The following is a 27,136-nucleotide window of genomic DNA, read 5'->3' as shown; positions in this document are numbered from 1 at the left end:
TTGCAAAAGTGGATTTGCTTATTCAAAGACTCTCTGAATCTGTGAAATATTTGCAAAACTGAAAAAAATTTTTGTAGGCTTAACCCTTAATAAAAAAAGCTCTAAAGCAGATTTTAAAGGACCTACTGCAATTGAGAGAGAGAGAGAAGTTTTTTTATTTGCATCAACAGCACATGTGGAAAATACAATACAAGATTACAATGTGAACTAGGTTGTTTTAATGTTTGCTGACGATGATGGGAGTGGCAGAAGGACCGAACTGGTCATCAAGTCTGCCACACCCGTGTGGTGTCATAGCTTATTTGACATGGAACGGTGTCGGAGTTGAACGCAAATATATATTGTATACATTACAAAATAAAAAACAATACACACACGAAATTTAACAGTACAATATAAAACAGGAATACAAGAAGCGATGCAGAAATACAAAATGGCATAGGCTATACATACAACACAGCATAGGCTACTGGTAAGGAAAAAGCGAATATACAGTAATTAGCGAGATGCGGTGAGAATAAGTAAAAACAGTTTGATGGCACTATATCAGTTACTTAATTTATACCCAGACATTAAGTGCAGTTTTAATTTTTTAGAAAACATACTAATTGTTTGAATTTTTCCAATTCTGTGCCAGTAGGTGACTTAATATCCTACAATTACTGTAAAGCAAAAATCATGTCTAAAGCCACGTCATGTCAGTATATAACATAGAGTTATCAATCATACATCCTCGTTTAGGAGGATTTGTCTTCTTTTCTCAAGAAAAATGAATTGTCCTCTGAAATGTTTGCTTATTTGCATTTTGATTTTTCTTGGTTATATTTTCAACAAAATATTATTTTTATATGAATCTTTGGCGACGGCTTATATATGATTTCCAAAAATTTCTGATATGCAACCGATTAACTCTTAATTCTTTAATTACTTTAATTAATTCTTTAATAATTCTGTAATAATAATTAATTTAATAATTCTTTAATAATTTAATAATTAATTCGATTAATTCTTTGTTACATGCTGCATTTGTGCATTAGGTACTATTGCTAAGGGATGCTTGGTTCCATAAAAACTAGAAATTATGAGTTTTGGAAAGCATTGGCTTATGAAAAACAAATGCAATTTTTATTTCAATTCAATATTGAAAACAATATAAACCATTGATATCAGGCCGATATTAATTTTGCATTGCACAAACTGTAAACTGTATTGTTTGCTGAAAATTTCAGTTATTGTTTACATTGTAGCATAATGTAAACAATGCCAGATTTTCCAACTAGTAAAATATCTATGGGCATCTTACAACGAAGATTTCAGAAGTAAAGCACGATGTAAGATTCTCACGCAAAGCTACTGTATCTAATATGATACACTGGCACACACACTCCGCATTGCGTTGGAGCGGCTCATTGTTTTGCAACGCTTTGCGTAAAATTAGATTGGCATTTAGCACGGTATTATATATAATTCAAAGGCAGCAAGATAAAGCAAAATAATCGTTTTAGGTACATTTGTGTCACAATCAATGTGCGAGGTCTTGCGACGGGCTGCTTGTATCTCGATCGAGCGTGCTGTTTTGATTGTAAAATTCTTATGCTGTAGGTTATCATCAGTCATTATCCTGAAGTAACCTCTGATTACGAAATCTGTATTATGTAACGTGTATTCTAGGTCATTCAATTGCTACGTGCATATCTAGAGTCTTCTTTAAACTTGCTTGTTTACGCCGCTCAGTGCAACGTGACCGAACGATGAGTTCGTGTGATGCAACATTACGTAACCTTCTCGAAGTTACTAGACCGAACAAACCTTTTATAAATATTGGTGTAATTTGCGTAATGATTATTATGGGAGTTGTATTATGACGAGTTGATTATGAGAGTTGTGTTATGAGTTGTGGATTGGTAGTTGGTGCAGAAATTATTGTTGATTGTGAGAGTTGAAGAAATCGAATACAAGTAGATGAGAATTGGTGCTGATATAAATTGTGTTCGAAATTAGAGTTATTTGAGAAGCCGTTCGTTAAAGTCCTTCAAGAAGTTAGATTATCATTTCACTAGTGGAACCTTTCGACATTTAATTGACTGCTTTTCGGTTATAACCCATTAAAATATGTCATTGAACCTTTCCAAGTCTTTTTCCTGATAAGAGATAGAAAGAAACCGTGACACTTTGCAAAAAATGAAATATCAAGTTAAGCATACAAAATGTCAGAATAGTAATGTTTCAAACTTATAGAAAAGTGATTTTTCTACACATTAGTACAAATTCTGTTTAAAATGAACCAGCAGATGACACGTAACAGCCAGTTGAATTTGGTCAAAAAACGGCCCCCTCTTGAGCAGTTACCTTGCGAAGAAAAGTTGAAAAGCAAAGGGTTAAAGGGGGATCACCAGAAGATCTTGAAAAATATGCAAAAACAATAAATTGGGTAATACCTGAAAAGATAGCCTAGTATTAAACATTATAACCTTAATTCATTCTCTAAAAAAAACTCAGAATTACAAAGGGCTATCACCATCGGATGTCACAAAAGCCTCAATTAAGGTGCCCAAATAAAGACCAACCAGATGGTAATGACAACATTTGTGATGTCATAGAGAAGCGAAATGGGATGGAACAGTGAAGATAACCTGTAGAAATTCAAATTAAATTTATGTTATTTTAATAATTTAAAGTATTTAGTTTATAAATTTATTGCGATGATAGTGAGACATTTGCCGATAAGTTCAAAGTGCCACCGATCAATTTAGGCTTATTCGACGTTATGTCTTTTTTGTTTTACAGGAAGCTGTGCAAGCTCTGCATCATGCGACTCTGGCGGGTTCAAAGCTCGATTGCACTACCAAGGCGGATGAATACAATAAAAGAATTGAAACATTGATTGCACATCAAACACAGGTTAGAAATTGTTGGCAACTTTAAGTGTAACCATTGCCTAGTATGTTTTGGAAGGTTTTGATGAATGACTTCAATGCAATGTGAGAAGTATGTACCAGTCCTACCACATGTCATGTGAATTTGAGACAACCAACATTAATCTTTTTCAATCTTTATAACTTCGTCATTAATGAAACATTACCTATCGCAACAACTATGTGTGATGTGTACCGGTACCCAATAAAATGCATTTTAAGAAAATAGCTCCTAATTTCTATGTTGCCTACCTCATATGCACCTATTTCCTTCGTTACTGCAATAGTCATTAGTCATGCTCTTAGATTGAGCAAATTGTTGGATACCATCTGGACTTGCAGAAGGGCTAACTGTCCATATGCTGAGAGAATGCTTGTAATATGGAATATAAGAATCAAACCCAAAGTAAAATAAGAGAATAATAAAAAGAACGGTGCAATTACTAGCAAAGTTTTGTTTCATCAGGTAACCTTTCAAGAGACAAGCAACCAAGCTATTGGATTGCTAAAGTCATTTCATTATAAAGGGAACATTGGTTGGCACCACCTAATTATTTTATTGGCTTTAAACATGCTTCTCACTTTTCTGAGAAGAATGATGCAAATTTGATAAAAATCAGACCAGTGATTCTCGAGTTATAAGTGAAATAACCCTTGGCCACTAGGTGGCTTCATAGATAAGGAGCAATAGAAAAACGGCAATATCTCAAGAACCGCTCAACATATTTGGATAATTTTTAACTCTTCCCCCATGTTTTCTAGGGTGGGCTATCTGTTTATGAAACTAAAACAAGTTTTGGCTACTACTTTTTGAGATAAAAACAAATTGACTTCTTGTTGTTACTCACCAATAAAACCATGATGGGCAACTTTAAATTTTTTTTTTTTAATTAGGTAGAGCGGGGGTGACAAACCTTTTTGCGGTCGCAAGCCACTTTGTCAATTACACATGAGTTATCGGACCACACAACTTTTTAATCGTAACCTACTATGAAATCTTTTAGAAGCGACTCAAGATATTATTCATGAAAAGTAACAAACGGCAGATGAAAGCAATAAAACCCATACAGTTCTTCTTCTTCTTCGTTTGAACCTTCTTCGCCACTCCAAGGGTCGAGGGGCTCTGCCTTTTACCACCCTTGGGCAGTGGCGGCGACGCGGTCTAGATGTTTGGGCAGGTGTCGAGCAGCCATTCAATTGATTTGTCATCCAGTTCACGCAGACCACGCACACCATTTGGCGCATGGTAGATGGCGCAATTACAAATGGTGTGGTCTACGGTTTGTTCCTCCTTGCCACACTCACAAATCGCGGATGGAGCCATCCCCCATTTGTGCATGTTCGAGCGGAATAGTCCGACGCCAGTACGCAGGCGGTTGAGCCGCACCCAGGCCTTCCTTGGCAAATGCATTCCGGTTGGGTGGTTGCTGGTGTCGGAGATGAAACTTTGGAGTCTTGAGGAGTTCTTCTTCCACTCCGAGCTCCATTGGTGGTCCGCCCAGGTAGCCGCACTGATGGATTGGTCTTCAGCAGTTTTCATCAGGAGTTGTGCGGCACGTACAAATGGGTGTCTCGATTTCAGTCGCTGAGGTTTCTCGTTTACAGACTCATAGAGACTTGAGTAGAGCAAGTGGTTGGGGTTCGTAGCGCGACGAGAAAGAGACAGGATAGCTTCTTCGCGACGAAGCTCAGCTGGTTGGATGCCTGCAAGGACAGGGAGATTTTCCGATGGTGTAGGTCGCAGGCATCCTGTCACGATACGCAAGGCGTCATTTATGGCAGTGTCAATTTGATGGCAGTGGGCACTGCGGCTCCAGACAGGTGCACAGTATTCTGCTGGAGCGTGAACTAGCGTGATGGTGGCAATGCGCAGGGTATCGACTCCGGCTCCCCAGCCTGAGCCAGCCAGACGCCTTAGCAAAGCTGTGCGTGTTGAGATCTTTTTGCGTAGTGACTCCAAATGTTGACGGTAAGTGAGCGACCTGTCCAGGACTACCCCTAGATATTTAGGGTTTGGGCAGAAGGGCAGGGTTTTTCCATCGGTGTTGATCTTGAGCTCACGCTTCGCTTCCCGGTTGTTTAAGTGGAAGGCTGTCGTCACTGTTTTGGTTTCGCTGAGCTTCAGTCTCCATCTCTGGAGGTATGCCGAAAGTGTCGACATGTCCTGGTTTAGAGTCTCTTCTAATGTATCCCATTGATTCGACAAGTGTAAAATGGCCAAATCATCGGCGTAGGCGTATTTTGCGGATACCGTGATTGGCAAGTCGTGGATGTAGATGTTAAACAGAAGGGGGGCCAGGACAGATCCCTGAGGGACGCCATTCTTAAGGCGTCGTAACCTGCTTGGTTTACCACTTCCGGTGGTGAGGGTAAAGCTTCTGTTGTAAACGAGCTCCATGATCATGCGGACCATGTGCCTGTCCGGGAGCAGGCGGAGGAGTTTGCAGGTGAGGCCTTGGTGCCATACGGTGTCGTATGCGGCTGTGAGGTCAAGGAACACAGCACCAGCCTTCTTCTTTGCCTCAAAGCAGTCTTCGATGTCTTGAGTCATGAGAGTGACTTGGTCTACAGTAGATCTTCCACGTCGAAAACCAGCTTGTTCCCGGGGCAAGAGTGGGTCTATAATTGGTTCGACTCTAGTGTAGATAAGACGTTCGAAGATTTTAAAAGGGATACAGAGAAGAGATATAGGTCGATAGCTCTTCGGATCCTCTTGTGGCTTATGAGGCTTAAGGATCGCGACTACTTTGGCTTGTCTCCAAATTTTGGGGACGTTGAGTTGGCATAAGCAGGAAGACAGAAATTTGCGCAGCCAAGACTTCATGGCGGTGCCAGCATGGAGTACAAGTTCGGGGCAGATGTTATCGGGACCAGGGGCCTTACGGGTCTTAGTTGATTGTAGGGCAGCGGTGAACTCATCGGACGTAAATTCACCAGAAATGCTTTCCTCATCTGGTGTTGGGATTTTCCAGAGATCAGACGTTTCCCTCTTTACAAGTTTGGAGAACTTGCAGTCGCCTATTTTGTACGTCCCGTTTTTCACAAGTTCTGATGCGATGTTATTGGAAGTAACGGGGCATTGGCGGGAAGGGCGTGCTGAACGGCCCGTAAGGTTGTTGACAGTACTCCATGCTATTCGGCTAGAGTGTGTAAAGTTGATAGTGTTGACGGTGTTTTTCCATCGCTCTAGCCTCCGCGAGTCCAGCCGATCAAGCAGTCTTGTTGCGGCTGAGATAGAGGCAGCACCTGGTGAGGCACGAATATAAGAGCGGTATAAAGTTTCGCACTCTGAATCCCAGCACGGCGTGTAGTTCTTTCGGCGGCCGCGAGGGATAGCTTGTTTAGCTGCGGATTTGATAGCACGGCAGAAGTCTTGGTAAGCCTCATCCACGTTGGCGGTAGAAGGTGAGGGTAGTTCCGCCGCGGTTTGATTGGTTATGAGGCTGTAGCGATTCCAATTGGCCTTTCTGAAGTTCCATCGCTTCACTGGGGCACTTGGGATGGGAGAGACAAGCTTAGGGGCAGTGATAAGCGAAGGTCGGTGTTGGGAACGTGGGAACTTCTCTAGCACACGTCTGTCAGGAAGAGAGATATCATAAATAGTGTTGTCGGTGTTTCTCGAAATTTAATTAAGGCCGCAGATTCCTTTTTGGCATGTTTGTATTTCTTGTATTCATCAACCAAACGAATAATTTTGTTTTGAATATTTTGTTTTGTCATCAGTGGAAATGCAAGCAGACTGCCATACTTTTGCTAGACATACTGCTGTATCCCAAGCTGTGAGTTTCCCACTCTGGTGGTTGCGAGGATTTAATTGAAGATGATATATGTATTTCTGAAGAACATCTGCAGTAGGTGGTCTAAATTGTCCTTCCTTAAAATGTTTTAAAGGCTGCAAATTACCAAGCAAACCACCATTGTTCATTTTACTCTTCCTCAGCTCCATGATGGATACATGAATATACGCATGGAATATTAGACAGTAGAACTGTATACAATACGTTATTATTATAAATTCACTGGCGCCGACTTACGGGGTTACGGGGTGGCCACGCCACCCCGTAACCGCTGTGACGGGGTGGCAGCCACCCCGTTTAGGTTACATTACTTGCTGCAAATAAATGTAATTTGAACGGACGTTTTAATCTTTTTTTGATCATTGGTTTTCGCTTCAAGTCAACGTAAAGCAAGAGGTGAACCAATACAGTATTGCGAAGAAAATGATAGTTTTTGTCACAAGCATGATACTCGCGTAACATCAAGCAAGCTACGTGAAGATTACACAGCACGTGTGGCTACGAGTTTTTTCCTTGTTGTTGTTGCGATCGTTTTATTTGTTACTTGTCATAAGTCATTGTTACATTTGTTAGGTTTACAATGGGATTTATTAATCAATAAAATACGATCTTTCCATTGCCTCCCTCAAAAATCTTTTTTGAAATTTTTTAAACTGCTCATGATATGGCTATAAATTATGCCAGCTATAAAATACTTGGAAATAAAATTATCTCGGTGATTGATAGCTCCACCCCCTAAATAAATAAATGAATATCTATTTTCAAATTTCATTAAAAAATGCAATTTTCGAAACTTTTTGAGTTTTATTTAAAAAGTGCACTTAGTAAAGTAGCAGTTTTAACGTTCTGCAAATGTACACGTTTACATGATTCTATTCGAGGAAAGCTACACCCCAATTCCCAATAATAAAAGCAACCTTTTTCAATTACTCAAGATTTTGCATTTTGAATTATTTTCCGATTTCAATTGGAGTGTACTGTTATCTACTTCTACTTCATGCTTTAATTTCTACTTTGTTATCTACTTCATGCAGTAATATTGCGTGTCAATGCATGACAAACTGTGAGGCGGGAATTTATTGGTCTAACATAGGAGTTGCTTGTTACATCATAGAAAAAATCACGAAAAGTCGTCCTGTAAAAGTCTGAGGCGGGAATTTATTGGTCTGACATAGGAGTTGCTTGTTACATCATAGAAAAAATTACGAAAAGTCGTCCAGTAAAAGTTTTCGCCGACATTCTAGTTTTATTCAGCTTAAAGATGCCACCGAAAAAGCGTTCAAAATTGCAGGTCATTTTTGTTGCGTCTAGTCAGGATTTCAGCCAGCATGAAAGTGACCAACCGCCTGAACGAAAGTGTGCCACTGCCAAAAGGCGTTAGCACGATCAGGGAGGTGGAAGAACCGAGCACGAGCAGGATAATCGCTGTTGAAGGGAGAAGCTTTCAAAAATCGTGGGAGAGCGAATTCCCGTGGCTAGAATACGATAGATGCAAAGATAGAGCATTCTGTCCGATTTGCAACTATGTCGCAACTGCTTGATCTATTTGCAAGCAATGAAACAATTTCATTAATGCTTCCAACGTGGTCTGCAGTGTGAAAATATACTTATCGTTGCCTTCCACCACCTGCGAGGCGAAGCGATCGTTTAGTGCACTCAGGCGCATAAAATCCTACTTGCGATCTACCATGACGCAACAGCGATTGAACCACGTCCTAATTTTAAATGTTTATCAAGCAGAAACTGCAAGGTTACAACTTAACAGTTGGATTGACAGAGCTGCTGTTCGCAAAAATACTTTTGCCAAATGTTAAGTGTCAGAGCAGCAATGTAACAATAAAATTCACGACATACTTTCTGTGCTTTGTTTTAAAGTTGCTTTGTAAATTATCGAGCTACAAATCAGGTGTGATAAGACAATTGCCATCTACGAAACACGCTTAGTAAAAATCAAACAAAAACATGCAGTTTGAAAGTTTTTATGTTGCCATATTGTGCTATCCGCCACCCCGTGCAAAAATAAAAGTCGGCGCCTATGAATTTATAATCATACAAGATACAAGTAGAAATGCTAACTGATCAATAGTGAAACCTAAAATACATTACAGAAGGTTATCGTTAAGTTCAGCTGACTTAATCTATTTTTTTACCACATGATTTAGATACATAGACTACATTATGCTGGGTGAGAGATGCTATTGAAATTGTGGCGGACTGTGGCCATCTTGCACTTGATCAGAGCTCTTTCCGAGCAATGAAGCGTGTATTCTAACATCAAGTGCAATGGGTACCCAGATGTTAGCTACATTGAGATGATCGGTTCCACGTTATACTGTTTATGACTCAAGGCATTTAACGTTTGTGGTGCCTAAGGAATACATCTCGTTGTAGGAATGAAGCGACTGCGACAAAATCATTCATGCGTGACTGTTCGTATCAATTTATTAATAACTTTTTTTCTGTTGCTCTGAGACACTTTTTAATAAACTTTTTGAACTCCTTACCCCCAAAAACCCCTTGACAGCAACTTTCACCATTTTTCTAGTATCATTTGGCAATAAATTAACAAAAATCAGTCATGCGTGACTGCGTAATCTGGGTACTTAAACGGTCATAACTCTGGTACCGATTGTCCAATTTTAATAATTTTTTTTTTAATTCTTCAGCAGAAGAAATGCTTTCAGATAATCTAGATATCAGCATACTAGGTTAAAAGTAAAAGGGTTTTAAAGGGGATTTTTGTACTTTTTATGAAAAGTTGTTGCTAAGTAACAGCGAATAACTTCCCAGACGTTGATCGAAAAAAATTTTTATGCATATTTTTGAAATCAGCATTGAAAACCCATGCAGAAAAGTCACAATATAGATAAAAACAAAAGAAAGTCCGGGGATTGGGGAGGTCTACTGCATATTGACTTTTACCATACTTTATCTGAAAGAGCATGTTTCAATCTATCAATACCAACCTCGCCGTTACATTTTACATTTTATCTCAATGAAACTTATCAAAACAATGGTTCTCCACGCGGCCACGTTCTTGCAATGGTGAATTGTATTGCTCAACACGCCGGATTATGACGTCAGTTCGAGACAGACCTCGAAGCAACAATCGCTTTTACAAGTCCTCCCGTTATTTGATGCCAAGCCTATCTCGGCTAGTTTTGTCTCCACTCAGTTCGCCTTAAACTGATGTTATATCACCAGATGGCGTTGACGAGTTTGCCACTTCCAGGTAGCGTGAGATAGAAGCGCTAGAGAGCGTGGGTAAAAAGGTCGGTTTTTTCTTCTTCATCGTGTGTCACACGGCCGTAGCCCACTAGCCCAGAGCATCTCGCAGGCTCTTGCTCTATCGTTGAACTCGGCCAAATCCTGTGCAGAGCATTTTGCTTTTAGGTCAGGGCATTCGAGTAGTTGTTGCATCATTTGCTCCTGTCCGCATTTGCAACTTGTGCTCCCCATGGAATACCCCCAGTGTCTCATCAAGGTTTTACACCGTCGTTACATCATCGTCGGTTATTGCCTGTGGGCCTCAATTGTAAGGAAGTTTTTCAACCGGTACTCTACCAGTTTTTCAACTGGTACCGGATGTCTTAGCAATGGATTATAGCCAACGTGAATTCAATTGTGCAGTTGTACGTTGAAGATGTACCGATATATTTATATCGGTGATATCAGCCATTTTTAGACTTAGAGTCTCAGAAGCCGGTATTGTGATCGATACGAAAAATGTAGAATAAAACAGATTTGCTGCGGATTTTTTGCAGTCAACAAAAATATAAATAGTGGACGTTGGTATTGGTAATTTAATTCACAATTCCTAACGACCTGTTTTCGCCTGATGCTGCATAGTTATGTGCTATGACGAATGGTGTTAGAGTCAGTGTGTTGTTTTTGTATGCAATTCTTTTCCTTGGCTTGAGGCTGCTGTCTGTTGAGTTCATGTATTGTCAGGCGATATCATTACAAAATTTTGTCAAATCATTTGATTAATAGATTAGGTGATGTAGTTTTTCCCTTTCGTCGCTGTTGTGGATCTTTACTTTATTTTTTTTTACCACAGCGAGCTTGCAGCATCAGGCTAAAACAGGTCGTTAGTATCTACATTGTGAAGTAAGCAATGATCTTGCTGCTAAAAGTGAAACTCAATCTATTGGTAATATAAGTTCCTATTTCAATTGCACAATTGTCTTCCAAACAGTGTAGAGTTAGTACAATTTTGGTAAAGAGGTGACTTTCTTCAACCATAAACAGTTTCATCTGTTTATGGTGTAAAGTTAGCACAACAAAATTTATTTTTCATAAAATGTTTTCTTTGAAGCAACAAGAAAATGTGAAATGCACCAAACCTGACCAAATAGAGAAGCGGGCAATGTTTATGGTTGTTGATGCATTGGAAGAAGATGAGGCAGGAAACAAAGAGCAAGCAATGAATCTCTATTTAGATGCTGCCGATCTTTGCCTAAAGTCGGTGAGTTTGTTTTGTTCAAAAGTAAGGTTTCTCTTCACTGATTGATTCAAAAGCTGATCCATTTCCATGCACAGATTCTCAAATTTTCTGAAGCACAAAATTTTCTGAACTCTTTTTTGCAACTATTGTTACCGTACATATGATTTCAATATTTCACACTGTTGAAACGTTTTTTTCTCCCGCTTTTGCGTCCACATTAACTTTTGTTAGCTTTTCTCTACGCAACTGTTATTTCATATCGATGCAACTCACAATGTTAAAACGATGTGAAAATGTCGTTTAGATACTTTTTTTTTATTTGGTGTACCCAGGTTTGCAACTGATATTGAAGATTTAGATTAAGTTGGACGGAACGCAAGGAAGCCAATCTTTATGCCCACCTTCAGGCAGGGTCTGCTACTATTCGGCTAGTCCGATTGGGCTGATCCGATTCGGCTAGTCCGATTCGGCTATTACCCTTTTCGGCTACAGCCCGATTCGGCTAGTCCGATTTGGCTGATCCGATTTGGCTAGTTCCCTATTGGGCTACAGTCTTTAGCGGTTAGTTCCCTATTCGGCAATTTTTTTGAAAATCCAACGATAATCCTTCTGTAATCCAACATCGTTTCTTTTGCATTCCGACAAAGAAAAACAAATTGAAATGAAATTTAGCGAAAAATGTTTGAACTATTAAATTTAACTGTTTGCTCACATAAAATGGACAACGACGTCTTCTGTTTATTTAGAGAATGTTGTAATATCGCTTCTTTTATAGTTGAAATCATCGAAGCTTTAGATGAGTGGGGTTTAGACCTAACCATTGAGATCTTAAAACTAAAAAACGAATTAAATTTATTTTTGAACTATCAATGTTTGCTCAGATAAAATTGAATTGTATCATGCATCGCCGTCTGCATGCAAACTTAGAATATATTAGAATCCTCAACTATTACAAAATTCTAAATCCAACGACGCCTTCTGTTTATTTGCAGTAGAGAATTTTGTATTTTATTCCACAATAGTTGATCTCGAAGCTTTAGATGAGTGGAGTCAAGACCTAACCACTGAGATCATAAATCATATTTATGACACCGGTTACATCCCCAGTGATATGGTACGTTCCATATGCATAACTTTACCAAAAAAAAACGGAGCAACAGAATGGTCACTCCACAGAACAATTAGCCTTGTGAATTACGTAACAAACAGCTCACTCCGAATCATGTTGATGAGATTGAGACCAAAACTACAATCGGAAATTTCAACAGCACAGTTTTTATTTGTTTCAGACAAAGGGACCACAAAAGGAATTTTTACATTAAAAATGATAACAGAGAAATGTATGTCCGGTTCTTCTGTTTATTTAGAGGATTTTGTATTTTAATTCGACAATATGGTATCTTTTGCATTCTTGCATTTTATCCAGTGTTTACCTTTGAGTGCTTTCCCAGACGGCAAAATCCGTCATTTTTACATTCATTCAACGTCTGCAGACGTTGAATCAATGTAAAAATGACGAGTTTTGATGTCTGGGTTCGTTCAAAATATGTGTTTTACACTGGGTTTTTTTTTCGGTCATTTATCGGTCATTGACCGATTTTTTAGCAAAATGTCCGAAAAAAATATAGTCAATTCGGTCAAAATGTCCGAAAAATATATAGTCAATTCGGGTGTTGTAAGGTTGAGTTTCGCTGATGAACGTTGAAGAAAGTTTTCTCAGATAAAACACGACAACGTTTCTCAGCGAAACTTAATGTTGTAGCTCATAGGCGCCTAACTATTTTTTTGGCCGTGGGGGCGAAAGCGTGTTTCATCAGCAGCAACGTAAATTCAGCAAAATGTCACGCAGATGGATGACGTAATTGCAGTATGTCGTCACACTAGGATTGCTTTTATTGCCACACTCGGAGTTATCGCTACGTTCGACCTACCGTTAATTATTATAAACTCGACCACTTCGGTTAAGCAAACACATGCCATGCGTCTGCGTAAAGTAGCGGTTGATGGACTGCGACTCTTTAAGCTAAGCACAACATAAAGTTTAGCAACGAATTAGATTTATTACCATGAAACAAGAGACGAAAAGGTTTACTAAAAAGTAAAAGGTATACTGTAAATGGAATGACAATGTCTTGAAAATGGAATGCAAATACTAACTTGATTATATGCTTGAAAATGTACCTGTTGAAAGTAAAATCATTCACGTTTACATCAATTCAACAGCACGTCACCTTGAATAAATTTAGAAGTTGCTGACATCCGTAAACAGCTATTTAAAAATAGTTACGGAGAGACGTTTGATTATAGCTCCCTTTTTACTACAATATCGCAACTTATGACTGACCTGTTTTCGTGTTGCAGATGAAACAAAAAATGCGCATATTCCCCGCCTTTGATCAGGTTTCTATGGCAACTGTCGTGTGTGAGCCATGCAGTTGGCGCGAGTCCGTTGTTGTGTTGATTATGCGGCGTGTGCGCAATGCGGTTTGTACCAGCCCTTGTTACGTTGGTTAGTGGTTACCTCGGGCCGAGACTTCAAGTTCGTTTTCACAGCGAGCGGTTCACTGCCGCGACAATTCACTGCAGAGGTTTCGACTTTCGAAAGCAACATCGAGTCTGTTTGCAAGCGCATAAAGCTAAACGCACGCTCCGTCTACGTAGCAAATTATGTTGTTTTTGGGTGCATTCAATATCTGATGACACTGAACCGACACAAAATGGTAGATTTTTGCTATGTCGCAGGCAGCAAAATGAGTCATTTTTACATTGATTCAACGTCTACAGACGTTAAATCAATGTAAAAATGACAGATTTTGTCTGGTGTAGAATTGTAGCATCCTACTCGTTCTAGTGATCATTTATCGCGAAGCTGTTGCGGTTTGCATTCAAAAAATGTTGTCCTGCTGCCGATCGCTAGTTCATCTATTGTTTTATGTATCAATCGTCAATACAGCATAAAAAGTTGGCGCCTATGTTGTAGCTAGTCAGGAAGTGTAAATTTTGGTTTGTATCAGCTACTTGAAAGGAAATATTTTCCTCAGAAAAAATGACGGAAATAAATAAAAAATGACCGAATTTTTTCAAGTCATTTCGGACAAATGACCGAAAAGTGTCAGCGAAAAAAAAAACCCAGGTTTTACATGAAAATAACAGTTTTCATGATTACCAATAGGGGTTAATGAGATGAAGTCTCAGCCAAAACGTGTCAACGAAAAAAAGACAGTTGCCAAATAGCGTTTGCCATAAAAGATGAAGTTAAAACCTAAGTGGCAGTTTAGAGTAAACCTGGGTTTCGGCGTTACATGACCTGAAATTCCTTTGGTTAGTTCCTTCGTTAGACTCTCAGTTGATGTTACTTGATCATGGCAGAGGAATCGATTAGTACGCAGCGCAAAGGTGAGGTTTTTCTACATGATGGCTACATGTTTCAACTAGCTCAATATAGTCCAGACGGGCTTAAGAAATACTGGCGTTGTTCCCGACGTGATGAGAAATGCAAGGCTCGCATCCACACTTGTGTGGCAACAAATCAGGTAATAATGTGTGTTATGATGACTATATTTTGATCATTTGAGAAAATGTGCCAAGAAATGTCAAGTACTTGAATTGTAATAATCGCAACCATTGTTCACCTGCATTGACGTTGGACCTGGGAATGCACCACGGACTGGCCTACCCTAATAATTACAACTGCTTTGATAGTGACGTTGTGCTATTACTTATTACTAGGGCCATTTTTTTACCTAAAAAATTGAAAAATATGACTTTATTTTTTGAAATATATGATAATATATGACTTTGTTTTAAAGCATCAAATTTATGCTAATCTCTAATTAATAACTCGTATGTAAGTTTTTACATGTATTTTGAACAATAACACACTCGAACAACTAACAAAACACTTCTGTTTCGCTTGAAAATCATTACAAAAATGCAAATGTCTAATGCATCCACTGGCGCCGACTTACGGGGTGGCCAGCCACGCCACCCCATAACCTCTATGGCATGATGGCAGCCACCCCGTTTAGGTTACATTACTTACTGCAAATAAATGTAAATTGAACGGACGTTTAAATCTTTTTTTGATCATTGGTTTTCGCTTCAAGTCAACGTAAAGCAAGAGGTGAACCAATACAGTATTGCGAAGAAAATGATTGTTTTTGTCACAAGCATGATACTCGCGTAACATCAAGCAGGCTACGTGAAGATTACGCAACACGTGGCTACGAGTTTTTTCCTTGTTGTTGTTGCGATCGTTTTATTTGTTACTTGTCATAAGTCATTGTTACATTTGTTAGGTTTACAATGGGATTTATTAATCAATAAAATACGATCTTTCCATTGCCTCCCTCAAAAATCTTTTTTGAAAATTTTTAAACTGCTCATAATATCGCTATAAATTATGCCAGCTATAAAATACTTGGAAATAAAATTATCTCGGTGATTTATAGCTCCACCTCCTAAATGAATATCTATTTTCAAATTTTATTAAAAAAAATGCAATTTTCGAAACTTTTTGAGTTTTTATTTAAAAAGTGCACCTAGTAAAGTAGCAGTTTTAACGTTCTGCAAATTTACACGTTTACATGATTCTATTCAAGGAAAGCTACACCCCCTGCCAATTTCCAATAATGAAAGCAACCTTTTTCAATTAGTCAAGATTTTGCATTTTGAATTATTTTCCGATTTCAATTGGAGTGTACTGTCATCTACTTCTTGCTTTAATTTCTACTTTGTTATCTACTTCATGCAGTAATAATGTAATATTGCGTGTCAATGCGTGACAAATTGTGAGGCGGGAATTTATTGGTCTTACATAGGAGTTGCTTGTTACATCATAAAAAAAATTACGAAAAGTTGTCCTGTAAAAGTTTGAGGAGGGAATTTATTGGTCTGACATAAGTTAGGAGTTGTTTGTTACATCATAGAAAAAATTACAAAAAGTCGTCCAGTAAAAGTTTTCCCCGACATTCCAGTTATATTCAGCTTAAAGATGCCACCGAAAAAGCGTTCAACTGTCGCAACTGTTTGATCTATTTGCAAGCAATGAAACAAGATCATTAATGCTTCCAAACGTGGTCTGCATTGTGAAAATATACTTATCGTTGGTTTCGTTCGTTGCCTTCCACCACCTGCGAAGCGGAGCGATCGTTTAGTAGTGCACTCAGGCGCATAAAAACCTACTTGTGATCTACCATGACGCAACAGCGATAGAACCACATCCTAATTTTAAATGTTTATCAAGCTGAAGCTTAACGGTTACAACTTGACCAGTTGATTAACAGTTGGATTGACAGAGCTGCCGTTCGCAAAAATACTTTTGCCAAATGTTAAATGTCGGAGCGACAACGTAACAATAAAATTCACGACATACTTCCTGTGGTTTGTTGTAAAGTTGCTTTGTAAATAATCGAGCTACAAATCAGGTGTGAAAAGACAATTGCATCTACGAAACACGCTTAGTAAAAAACAAAAACAATACAGTTTGAAAGTTTTTAGGTTGCCATATTGTGCTATCCGCCACCCCGTGCAAAATTAAAAGTCGGCGCCTATGCCGGTGTCATAAATATGATTTATGATCTCAGTGGTTAGGTCTAAACCCCACTCATCTAAAGCTTCGAGATCAAAATACAAAATTCTCTACTGTAAATAAACAGAAGGCGTCGTTGGATTTAGAATTTTGTAATAGTTGAAGATTCTAATATATTCTAAGTTTGCATGCAGACGGCGACACATGATACATGTCAATTTCATCTGAGCAAACATTAATAGTTCAAAAATAAATTTAATTCGCTTTTTAGTTTTAAGATCTCAATGGTTAGGTCAAAACCCCACTCATCTAAAGCTTCGATAATTTCAACTATAAAAGAAATTTAATAATTCAAACATTTTTCGCTAAATTTGTCGGAATGCAAAAGAAACGATGTTGGATTTTGTTGGATTACAGAAGGATTATCGTTGGATTTTCAAAAAAAATGCCGAATAGGGAACTAACCGCTAAAGACTGTAGCCCAATAGGGAACTAGCCGAATCGGATCAGCCAAATCGGACTAGCCGAATCGGGCTGTAGCCGAAAAGGGTAATAGCCGAATCGGACTAGCCGAATCGGATCAGCCCAATCGGACTAGCCGAAACGGGCCATTCCGCTTCAGGCATGCCTTTAAGTATCCTGCCAAAGACACAGCCGCTTGCTTTTGAACGGTGTCGAACAGGCACAATTTTTAGTGGTGCTATTCCAGGGTTTTCACCACTTGGTTATGCAGCAACTTCAGCACTGCTGAGAACAAAAAAAGACGAGAAGCACTCATGCAAGCAGTTATGAACTTTTATGACTGTGCAAGGAAGGGAGTTCGCATTAGACATGTGCTTTCAGACAAGTTTTTAGCAAAGGTCGGTGCACACCAGGATTCTGTCTTCTCCCCTCTGATTTTTGTCATTGTCGTCGTGTGAGCCTCTGGGGCTGAAGGTCTATCCTTTTACCCGGAATGGCCCGTTTCGGTGAGTCCGATTCGGTGAGAGCCCTATTCGGTGATTTTTTTTAAAAATTATTGGGTAGCGTAGCCTAATTATCATTGCCGTTATAGGGTTAAGGGTTAAGGGTTAGAGGATAGTGGTTAAGGGTTAGTGGTAAGGGTTACGGGTAGGGGTTGAGGGTTGGATGGATGGTCATTTTATTTTTGTTTGGATGCGAAACGCCGAAACATACATAAAACAAAAACTGACAGTGTGCATCCAATGAGAGAGTGCGAAAGACCGTAGCCCTGAAGGCGTATAGGAGGTCGTCGAGTCTGCACTCTCTCATTCAAATAGTCATTATACGAAAGAAAGTATTGCGTTTTTAAATATTGTAGCAAATTGACACAAAAAAGACGGAATGGCCCGTTTCGGCGAGTCCGATTCGGCGAGTCCGATTCGACTAGTCCGATTCGGCGAGTTCCCTATTCGGCGAGAGCCCTTTTCGGCGAGTGCCCTATTCGGCGAGTATTTGAAATTTTTAAAAGGAAATTATCGGGTACCGTAGCCTAATTGCAATTGCCGTTTTTACATCGTTTTAACGTCGCTAAACGTTGAAGTCGTGCAGAAAGGAATAAAAATAAAATGTTTGAACTATTAAATTAAAATTCGTCATGTCAGTTCAGTTGTTTTTATTTCTGACCATCATATGAAAAACAATACAAGTCAACATAGCAAAGGTAGAAGCGACAATTCACGTCAACATAGCAAAGGTGTAGAAAAAGGTAGAAGCGACAAAACGCGAACGTTAAAACGTGCTTGTGACCGAAGTAAGTTATTGAGTTGAAAGAAATTTGGCAAGGTTGCATCACCTTCAAAAAAATTTAAGATATGAAGGAAAAATAAAACAAAGAAAATGTTACGTAAAAAAAATAATGTTTATGTCTATAAGTTAGTACTTTTGAATAGTTAAAATCATAGGCGCCTAACTATTTTTTTGGCCGTGGGGGCGAAAGCGTGTTTCATCAGCAGCAACGTAAATTCAGCGAAATGTCACGCAGATGGATGACGTAATTATGTCGTCACACTAGGATTGCTTTTATTGCCACACTCGGAGTTATCGCTACGTTCGACCTACCGTTAATTATTATAAACAAAGCTCGACCAAAACACATGCTATGCGTCTGCGTTGGCTAGCGGTTGATGGACTGCGACTCTTTAAGCTAAGCGCAACATAAAGTTTAGCAACGAACTAGATTTATTAGCATGAAACAAGAGACGAAAAGGTTTACTAAAAGGTATACTGTAAATGGAATGAAAATACTAACTTGATCATATGCTTGAAAATATACCTGTTGAAAGCAAAATCATTCATGTTTACATCAATTCAACAGCACGTCACCTTTAATAAATTTAAAAGTTGCTGACATCTGTAATCAGCCCTTGAAAAATAGTTACAGAGAGACGTTTGATTAAGTTTTCGACTTGACATTGCTCCCTTTTCACTACAATATCGCAACTTATGGCTGACCAGCTTTCAAGTTTCAATTCGCTGTAATACGCCCGTTTTCGTGTTGCAGATGAAACAAAAAATGCGCATATTCCCCGCCTTTGATCGGGTTTCTATGGCAACGGACGTGTGTGCGCCATGCAGTTTGCGCGTGTCCGTTGTTGTGTTGATTATGCCACTTGTGCGACTGTGGGCAGTGCGGTTTATACCAGCCCTTGTTACGTTGGTTAGTGGTAACCTCGGGCCGAGACTTCAAGTTCATTTTCACAGCAACCGATTCACTGCCGCGACAATTCTCTGCAGAGGTTTCGACTTTCGAAAGCGACAGGAGGCTCTGTTTGCAAGCGCATTAAGTTAAACGCACGCTGCGTCAACGTAGCAAATTATGTTGTTTTTGGGTGCATTTAACATCTGATGACATTGAATCGACGCAAAATGGTAGATTTTTGCTATGTCACAGGCAGCAAAATCAGTCATTTTTACATTGATTCAACGTCTGCAGACGTTAAATCAACGTATAAATGACAGATTTTTTTGTCTGGGGTGGGATTGTAGCATCGCTACTCGTTCTACTGATTATTTACTGCGAAGCTGTTGCGGTTTGTGTTTAAAAATGTTTTCCTGCTGCCGATCGCTAGTTCATCTATTGTTTTATGTATCAATGCCGCATAAAAAGTTGCTCCCACGCGAAAATATGCGTGGGGGCCTGGCCCCCACGGCTTAGGCGCCTATGGTTAAAATGATTAGTTTGGATCAACAAATGTGTGACCTACACTCCTACAGCTTAGATTGAAAGGAAATTATCGGGTAGGCTACCGTAGCCTAGTTATACCGACCAGCAAAAATTTGTTCCAAGAACCCAGTTAGCCTAACAGTTCATTTTTACATTGTAGTAACAGAATGAAAAGGCTAACCAAATGTGTGGCCTATCGTTTTAACGTCGCTAAACGTTGAAATCGTGTAGAAAAGGGTGCTTTTGCTGACTAGGATACGTTGAAACTGAGAAACATTCACAGAAGCCCTACGATAGGTTGCATTTTTAAGATAATGTATTCAGACGTTGAATCAATGTACAAATGAAATGTTACGCTAAATGGGTTCTTGGAACAAATCGTAGGGCTTCTGTGAATGTTTCTCAGTTTCAAAGTATCCTAGTCAGCAAAAGCTCCCTTTTCTACACGATTTCAACGTTTAGCGACGTTAACACGATAGGCCACACATTTGTTTAGCCTTTTCATTCTGTTACTACAATGTAAAAATGAACTGTGTTCTTGGAACAAATTTTTGCTAGTCGGGATAACTAGGCTACGGTACCCGATAATTTCCTTTCAATCCAAGCTGTAGGCCACACATTTGTTGGTCCAAACTAATCATTTTAACTATTCAAAAGTACTAACTTATAGACATAAACATTATTTTTTTTGTAACATTTTCTTTGTTTTATTTTTCCTTCATATCTTAAATTTTTCTGAAAGTGTTGCGACCGTGCCAAATTTTTTTCAACTCAATAACTTACTTCGGTCACAAGCACGTTTTAACGTTCGCGTTTTGTCGCTTCTACCTTTTTCTACACCTTTGCTATGTTGACGTATTGTTTTTGATATCATGATCAGAAAGAAAAACAACTGAACTGACATGACGAATTCAAGCACGTTTTAACGTTCGCGTTTTGTCGCTTCTACCTTTGCTATGTTGACGTGTATTGTTTTTCATATGATGGTCAGAAATAAAAACAACTGAACTGACATGACGAATTTTAATTTAATAGTTCAAACATTTTCTTTTTATTCCTTTCTGCACGATTTCAACGTTTAGCGACGTTAAAACGATGTAAAAACGGCAATTATAATTAGGCTACGGTACCCGATAATTTCCTTTCAAAAATTTTAAAACCTCGGCGAATAGGGCACTCGCCGAAAAGGGCTCTCGCCGAATAGGGAACTCGCCGAATCGGACTAGTCGAATCGGACTCGCCGAATCGGACTCGCCGAATAGTAGCAGACCCCAAAAAAGAAGAAGGGAGGAAGAACAGAAAAAAAAAACTAATACAGATACTACAAAAAATAATAACAATTAACATAGTCAGGTAGTGGATGTCGTTTCTATAGCTCTTGATTATTGAAGAAGTGTTTTTTGCACATTTTATTGAAAAATTTGAAGCCTTTTTTCATGTTTTTTTTTTTTCATATTTTGAGGTAAACTGTCCCATACCTTGATTCCCATGCATTTTAAACTTTTTTGAAATATTTGGGTATTAACTTAGAAACTTAGAAAATATACTTCTAGAAAAGTTCTCATCAATATTTATTATAGCATTGTACACTCGCACCTACAATATGAAATTATCAACTGGGGATGCACACCCACAAAATACTTGAATAGAATTCAAGTTAGACAAAATAAGATAATTAAAATCGTTACAGGAGCATTTGAAATGAAAACTAAATTACTGCCACTCTATCAAAAAAATAAAATACTAACTGTTAATTCTACTTATAAACTAGAAATAAGCAAATTTATGTACAAATTTTGTAATAATAAACTACTGGAAAACTTCAAAACTTTCTTTACACATGTATCAGCTATTCATTCGTATAACACCCGACGTTCAAGCTCCAATTCACTTTATACTAAACAGGCAAGTAAGTAAATGTTAGTTTCGACTTGTAAATGTGTTAACCCTCAGTGTTAACCTGCCACAAGCACATTTGATTTTATACCACATTTATATAGTTATGAATATGAATGGTCTTGTAAATGTATTAACCCAAAGTGGTGACGCACATTTGATTTTATGTGAGAAAGGTGAATCGCAAAGTGCAAAGTCCGAAAGTGCTAAGTCCGAATTATGCGCAACAAGCACATTTGATTTTATGTCATAAAGAAGTAGTAAGTCAGAAAAAGGAATTATGAAATAATGAATTGAAAAATGAATCTTTCCTAGCAAAAACATAAGATGCAATCAACAGACATACGTCATCCAAGCATCAAAAAGTGGTAACGCTAAGTGGTGACGCTATATCAAATGTAGTGACGATAAATGGTGACGGTTAACTCCGCACTAATTTTCTAAATTATAAAACAAAAATGTCTTATCACGAGCCTGAAAGAATGCATAGGCTACATAAGATTCACTTACATACCCTACACCGAATTACATTGCTAAACCTGATTGTAACCATTTTTTTTTGCAAACCTTCATTACATCATTTTTTTTAAACGCTTTACCAGGGAAACAACCTACAATATGTTTGCGGTTATTTAACGTCACATGATACCTTTGTGTCATCGCTTTTGTTTCATGATGCTGCGCATTGAATGTATTAATTGCGAAATCGTTTTAATTTCGTAGGCTTTCATAATTACCTTGCTTTAATTTCTTTCATTACAATTACACTATATACATTACATAAAGAGCTTGTAAATGATGTGATTTTAACTATTTTTTATCTTCGCTTCGAAGTACTGCCATAATTATTATTACAATTCAATACCTAAACAGTACACCTAAAGCATATACTTGAAGATCATAAAGGTTTATTAACGTTATTTGTGTAATGTTTCTTGCTCAACCAACATAAAAATATCAATCTCACAAAATAACTAATGTAGTGTTGTTGATTTAAATTGTAGATCTGTTGGTTCTAGGCATATAGAACATCACGATTTGAAATACCAACGCAAAATATATCAAAATCATGAACACAGTTATATTGCCAACATTAACAGACGGAGCAGAAACATAGTCATTCACAAAACAACAAACAAGAAATCTGGCCGCGGCGCAAAGGAACATGGAAAGAATAATATTAAACATAAATAGAAAAGACAAGATTAGAAATGAAGTCATCAGAAACAAAACTTGTATTAAAGATGTTATAGAAACAACAACAAACCTAAAGTGGCAACCACAGAATGGACACGAAGATATGCAAGAAGAACTAGAGCGAGACCAAAAAGAAGATGGCGAGATGCCATAGAAGAAAAGATTGGTATCACCTGGATGAGAACAGCAAAAGACAGAATGGTGTGGAAACATATGTGGAGGCCATCTGCCAGCAGTGGCATGACCGGTTGATGTTGATGATATATCAACGCATGTTTGTTCTTCTTCCCGTACAACACGTAGTGCGGGCCGATCGCGTTGAAGTTAGCAAACTGTCTGTATGGACCTAAAAATTATAGATCGGTTAATATGTAGGATTTAATTAAGATGATTTCATAAAAGTTTTGTTAACTTTTTATCGGTTTGGTTGTAGCCATGTTTTTTCGTAAAGCTGTTTGCTTGCAGGAATAGAGTTTTCACTGTTGATTCTGATGGATAGGTCTATTGGTTCGATTCCAGAGCTTTCCAAATGCTGGGTTTTGTTCACGCTGAATGTGTTATTTTGGTAAATCAATGAAGTTTCACTATTTTTTGGCTTGTATGGGTTAGTTAATTTCGTTATACTTTAATTCTTTTATTCAATGGTTTGCTTTTAGTTTAATGTAAAGTAATTAGTCAAAGGGGTGCTTAGTCGCTTATTAGTTAGTTATATGTATTATAATCTATGACTGGTTCAAAAGCTTAATAAATAATGCATTTTGGCATCTCCATTTCGGTTAATCTTCGTTTCGCTTTATGTTGGTTTCGTTAAACCTTTATTTCTTTAGGTCTACGTTTCGCTAAAACAGTGGTTTCAACTAAACCTTTATATAGTAACGTTTGAAAAATATAACTAACCTGGAAATTAAAGTTGTTGGTATGATGTCACTTAAAGCTTATAAGAATAATAGCTTTTTCAAAACAACGTTACTCTAAATTTGTTATTGTTTTTTTTTGTGCAAATAAATTTTTATTTTAGATGATGCTAATTCCAGCTAAACAATCAACATTCCTTTTATGCAATAAGAACACCCAAATGAACAGCTATAGAACAAATTGTTGCAACATATACTTCTGCAATCTGACAACTAGAAAAAAAATCAAAAGCTCTAACAGAATGCGAGCACAAATTTTGCAACATGCAAAGACACCTGATGATAAAAACACACAAACAAATCTTCGAACACAAATTTTAACGTTACAAATTATGCAAAAGAAACTTGTGATATTTTGTTGTATTTTCTTAAGCTTGTAAAAATAAAATTGCAATTTGTTGAAAATATTTTTTAAGTTTGTAAAAGAAAATTTAAGTTTGTGGCTTAAAATAATTTTTCAGGTGTATGTTTTCAGAGATAAACTTTCAGATTACAATTTGTTGAAACTATTTTTGTTATTTTCAGTTTGTAAGTTATGGAACTTAAAAGTTTGCAGCTAGTCAGTTAATTTTTGTTTTGATTTGTCAATCATACAACTTAAAAGTTTATAGTTTGTTAAAAAAAAATATTTTTAGTTGTTGGTTTTTACAAGGAAAGCTTTGTGATTTATTAAAATTATTTATTTTCATTTTTGCAAGTAACAGAACTAACTTTTTCAATTTCTTAAAATAATTTTAGAGTAAAAACTTTCAGTTTACAGTTTGTTGAAATAATTCTTTTATTTCTTTCAAGGATATTACATCTGCTTATTTATTTATTTGTTTAATTTTTATATGTTACACAATTCAGTTTGTAACGTTTTAGCATAGAAAACCAAGATGAGGTATTTCCAGCAACTTAAAGCACGCTTATGATTTTATATATTTATGAATATGAATGGACTTGTAAATGTATTAATCCTAAGTGGTGAAGCACATTTGATTTTATGTGAGAAGGGTAAATCGCAAAGTACAAAGTCCGAATTAAGTGAAGCGACATAATTGTGTAACCGCGTTCGCTTCATAATTCTCAGGATAGGATATTGATGAAAAGGCACCTTATTATGAAATAATTAAAAAATGCTCATAACATATATGAAGTATAAAAAGGGTGGAATGAATGTTTTTTTTTTATGTGATAGTTTGGAAAACATGGAGAAACAAATCTCACCAATCTATGCGCCACAACCGTATGAATATAAACCATTGTATGAGGCTGAACAAGGCTTAGCTAACGAATCAAAACTTAAACGTGCTTCAGAAAAAGTTGTTGACATCGCCAGTACTTTCAATGTGAAGCATGAAATTGAATTTAATCCTCACTTAAGACGAGCTTCATTATCTGTTTGCGTCGGAAGAAAAGCGTTTCATCCTGAACAACTTTGCAAAGTCGCGAAAAAGCTAATTGTAAAACAACCGCTTTTTGCTTTTCCCTCCACGAAAAATATCTTACCAATTTTATACTGGAGCAAAGAAGAAGATTTAAATTATTGTTCTCATAGTCAGCATATCCAGCGAGTGAAAGAGGAGCTCCTACCTCAACAAATTGATTTGAATTTTACCAATGGGAAAGTTTACGCGCCAGCTGCCTATCTCTCGTATATTATCGATGGGAAAGTGAATGTGAAGGTTTATCATGAAGCGTGTCCCTTGCCAACTCCAGAAGATCAACACCAATTACAAGAAATCCTCAAATATTTAAAAGTCCTAAAGGATCAAACACCAGCGCTTTTCGACCTCAAAAACGTATTAAATTAGATTCGATTCTGTGATTGTTTTGAACCATTTGTCAATAAAATATGATTGAAACTGTGCTGTCTTGTTTCTTTTGTCAGTCAGCACGTAAGTTTTATTAAACAACAAGATTTCCAATAAAAAACACAGCAAAAATAAGTCGTAAAGCACATAGACACATACACAAATTATATTGATAATGGCAAAGTAGTGACAGCATCAGAACAGACGATACGTTTCACATAAAAATATGCCAATCCTTTTTTAGTTTGATGATATGTGTAAATTTTGTTTCTACATTCTGACAATTAGAAAAAAAAATCAAAAAACCTAACGCAAACTACATCACTAATTGTTGCCTAAACTTAAGACAAGCATGAAAAAATACAAATTCTAGCAGAATGCGAGCACAAATTTTGCAACACGTAATGACACCTGATGATAAAAACACACAAACAAATCTCCAAACACAGATTTTAACGTTAGAAATTATGCAAAAGAAACTTGCGATATTTTGTTGTAGTTTCTTAAGCTTGTAAAAATAAAATTGTAATTTCCTGAAAATATTTTTAGTTCGTAAAAGAAAATTTAAGTTTGTAACTTGAAATAATTTTTCATGTGCATGTTTTCAGAGCTAAACTTTCAGATTAAAATTTGTTGAAACTATTTTTTTTTATTTTCAGTTTGTAAGTTATGGAACTTATCAGTTTGTTAAATATTTTAGTTGTTGGTTTTTGCAATGAAAACTTTGTGATTTGTTAAAATTGTTGTTCAGTATGTAAACGAAAATTTAAGTTGTGATTTAAAATAATTTTTCGTGTGTATGCTATTAGAATATTTTTTTTTAATTTACAATTTGTCAAAACTACTTTATTATTTTGTACTGTAAAACAAAACTTAACTATTCTTTTTATTTAAAATAATTTTTCGTGTGTATTTTCTTTGAGCAAAACTTTCATCATGTTTCCTTATTTCACATTTATTAACTTTACAAAATTAAATGTGAATAATTATATATAATGTAAACTTGATATTTGATTTAACTTATAAATTAATTAAGATAATAATAACTCAAATTGATAGTTTTCTTGTACATAGTTTTGTTTGAAGCAAAAAATATTATGATAATGTTTAGTTTACAATAACTTATTACTACTTATTGCGAATTAATGTGAGTTACTCTTAGATTGATATTTTGTTTTCTTATTTCTAAAAAATAATACATCGGCTTATCTATTTTTTATATGATACACAATTCAGTTTGTAAAGTTTTTAGAGTAAAAAAAAAATCAAGTTAAAGTATTCCAGCAACCATATCGGGGTGCTTAAACGCATAAGATGTGGCTACTCAAAGCGCACTTATAATTTGCAAACTCTTCAAACACTTTCGATGTGTCACATTAAACTTTTAAATGGCAACACCATGTACTTAAGGTTTCACCTCCATTCTGTTCTGAAGTTTTTATTATTGAACTGTTGGTTCTCTGATCGATCCCATGCTT

General features: G+C 37.0%; 1 protein-coding gene across 1 annotated transcript in view; it reads left to right on the top strand.

Annotated features, from left to right (window-relative positions):
* Window positions 1-27,136, top strand: part of LOC145780713 (calpain-7-like) — a 97,940-nt gene that overhangs the window by 2,933 nt on the left and 67,871 nt on the right. The window contains exons 2-3 of the mRNA XM_082592333.1: window positions 2,788-2,901; window positions 11,031-11,180. Of these exons, the coding sequence (XP_082448459.1) occupies window positions 2,788-2,901; window positions 11,031-11,180 (264 nt within the window). The remainder of the gene's footprint in view (window positions 1-2,787; window positions 2,902-11,030; window positions 11,181-27,136) is intronic.

The sequence above is a fragment of the Aplidium turbinatum genome, chromosome 12 (assembly GCF_918807975.1).
Source record: "Aplidium turbinatum chromosome 12, kaAplTurb1.1, whole genome shotgun sequence".
Taxonomy (NCBI): Eukaryota; Metazoa; Chordata; class Ascidiacea; order Aplousobranchia; family Polyclinidae; genus Aplidium; species Aplidium turbinatum.
This window is presented reverse-complemented; position numbering and strand designations above follow the sequence as displayed.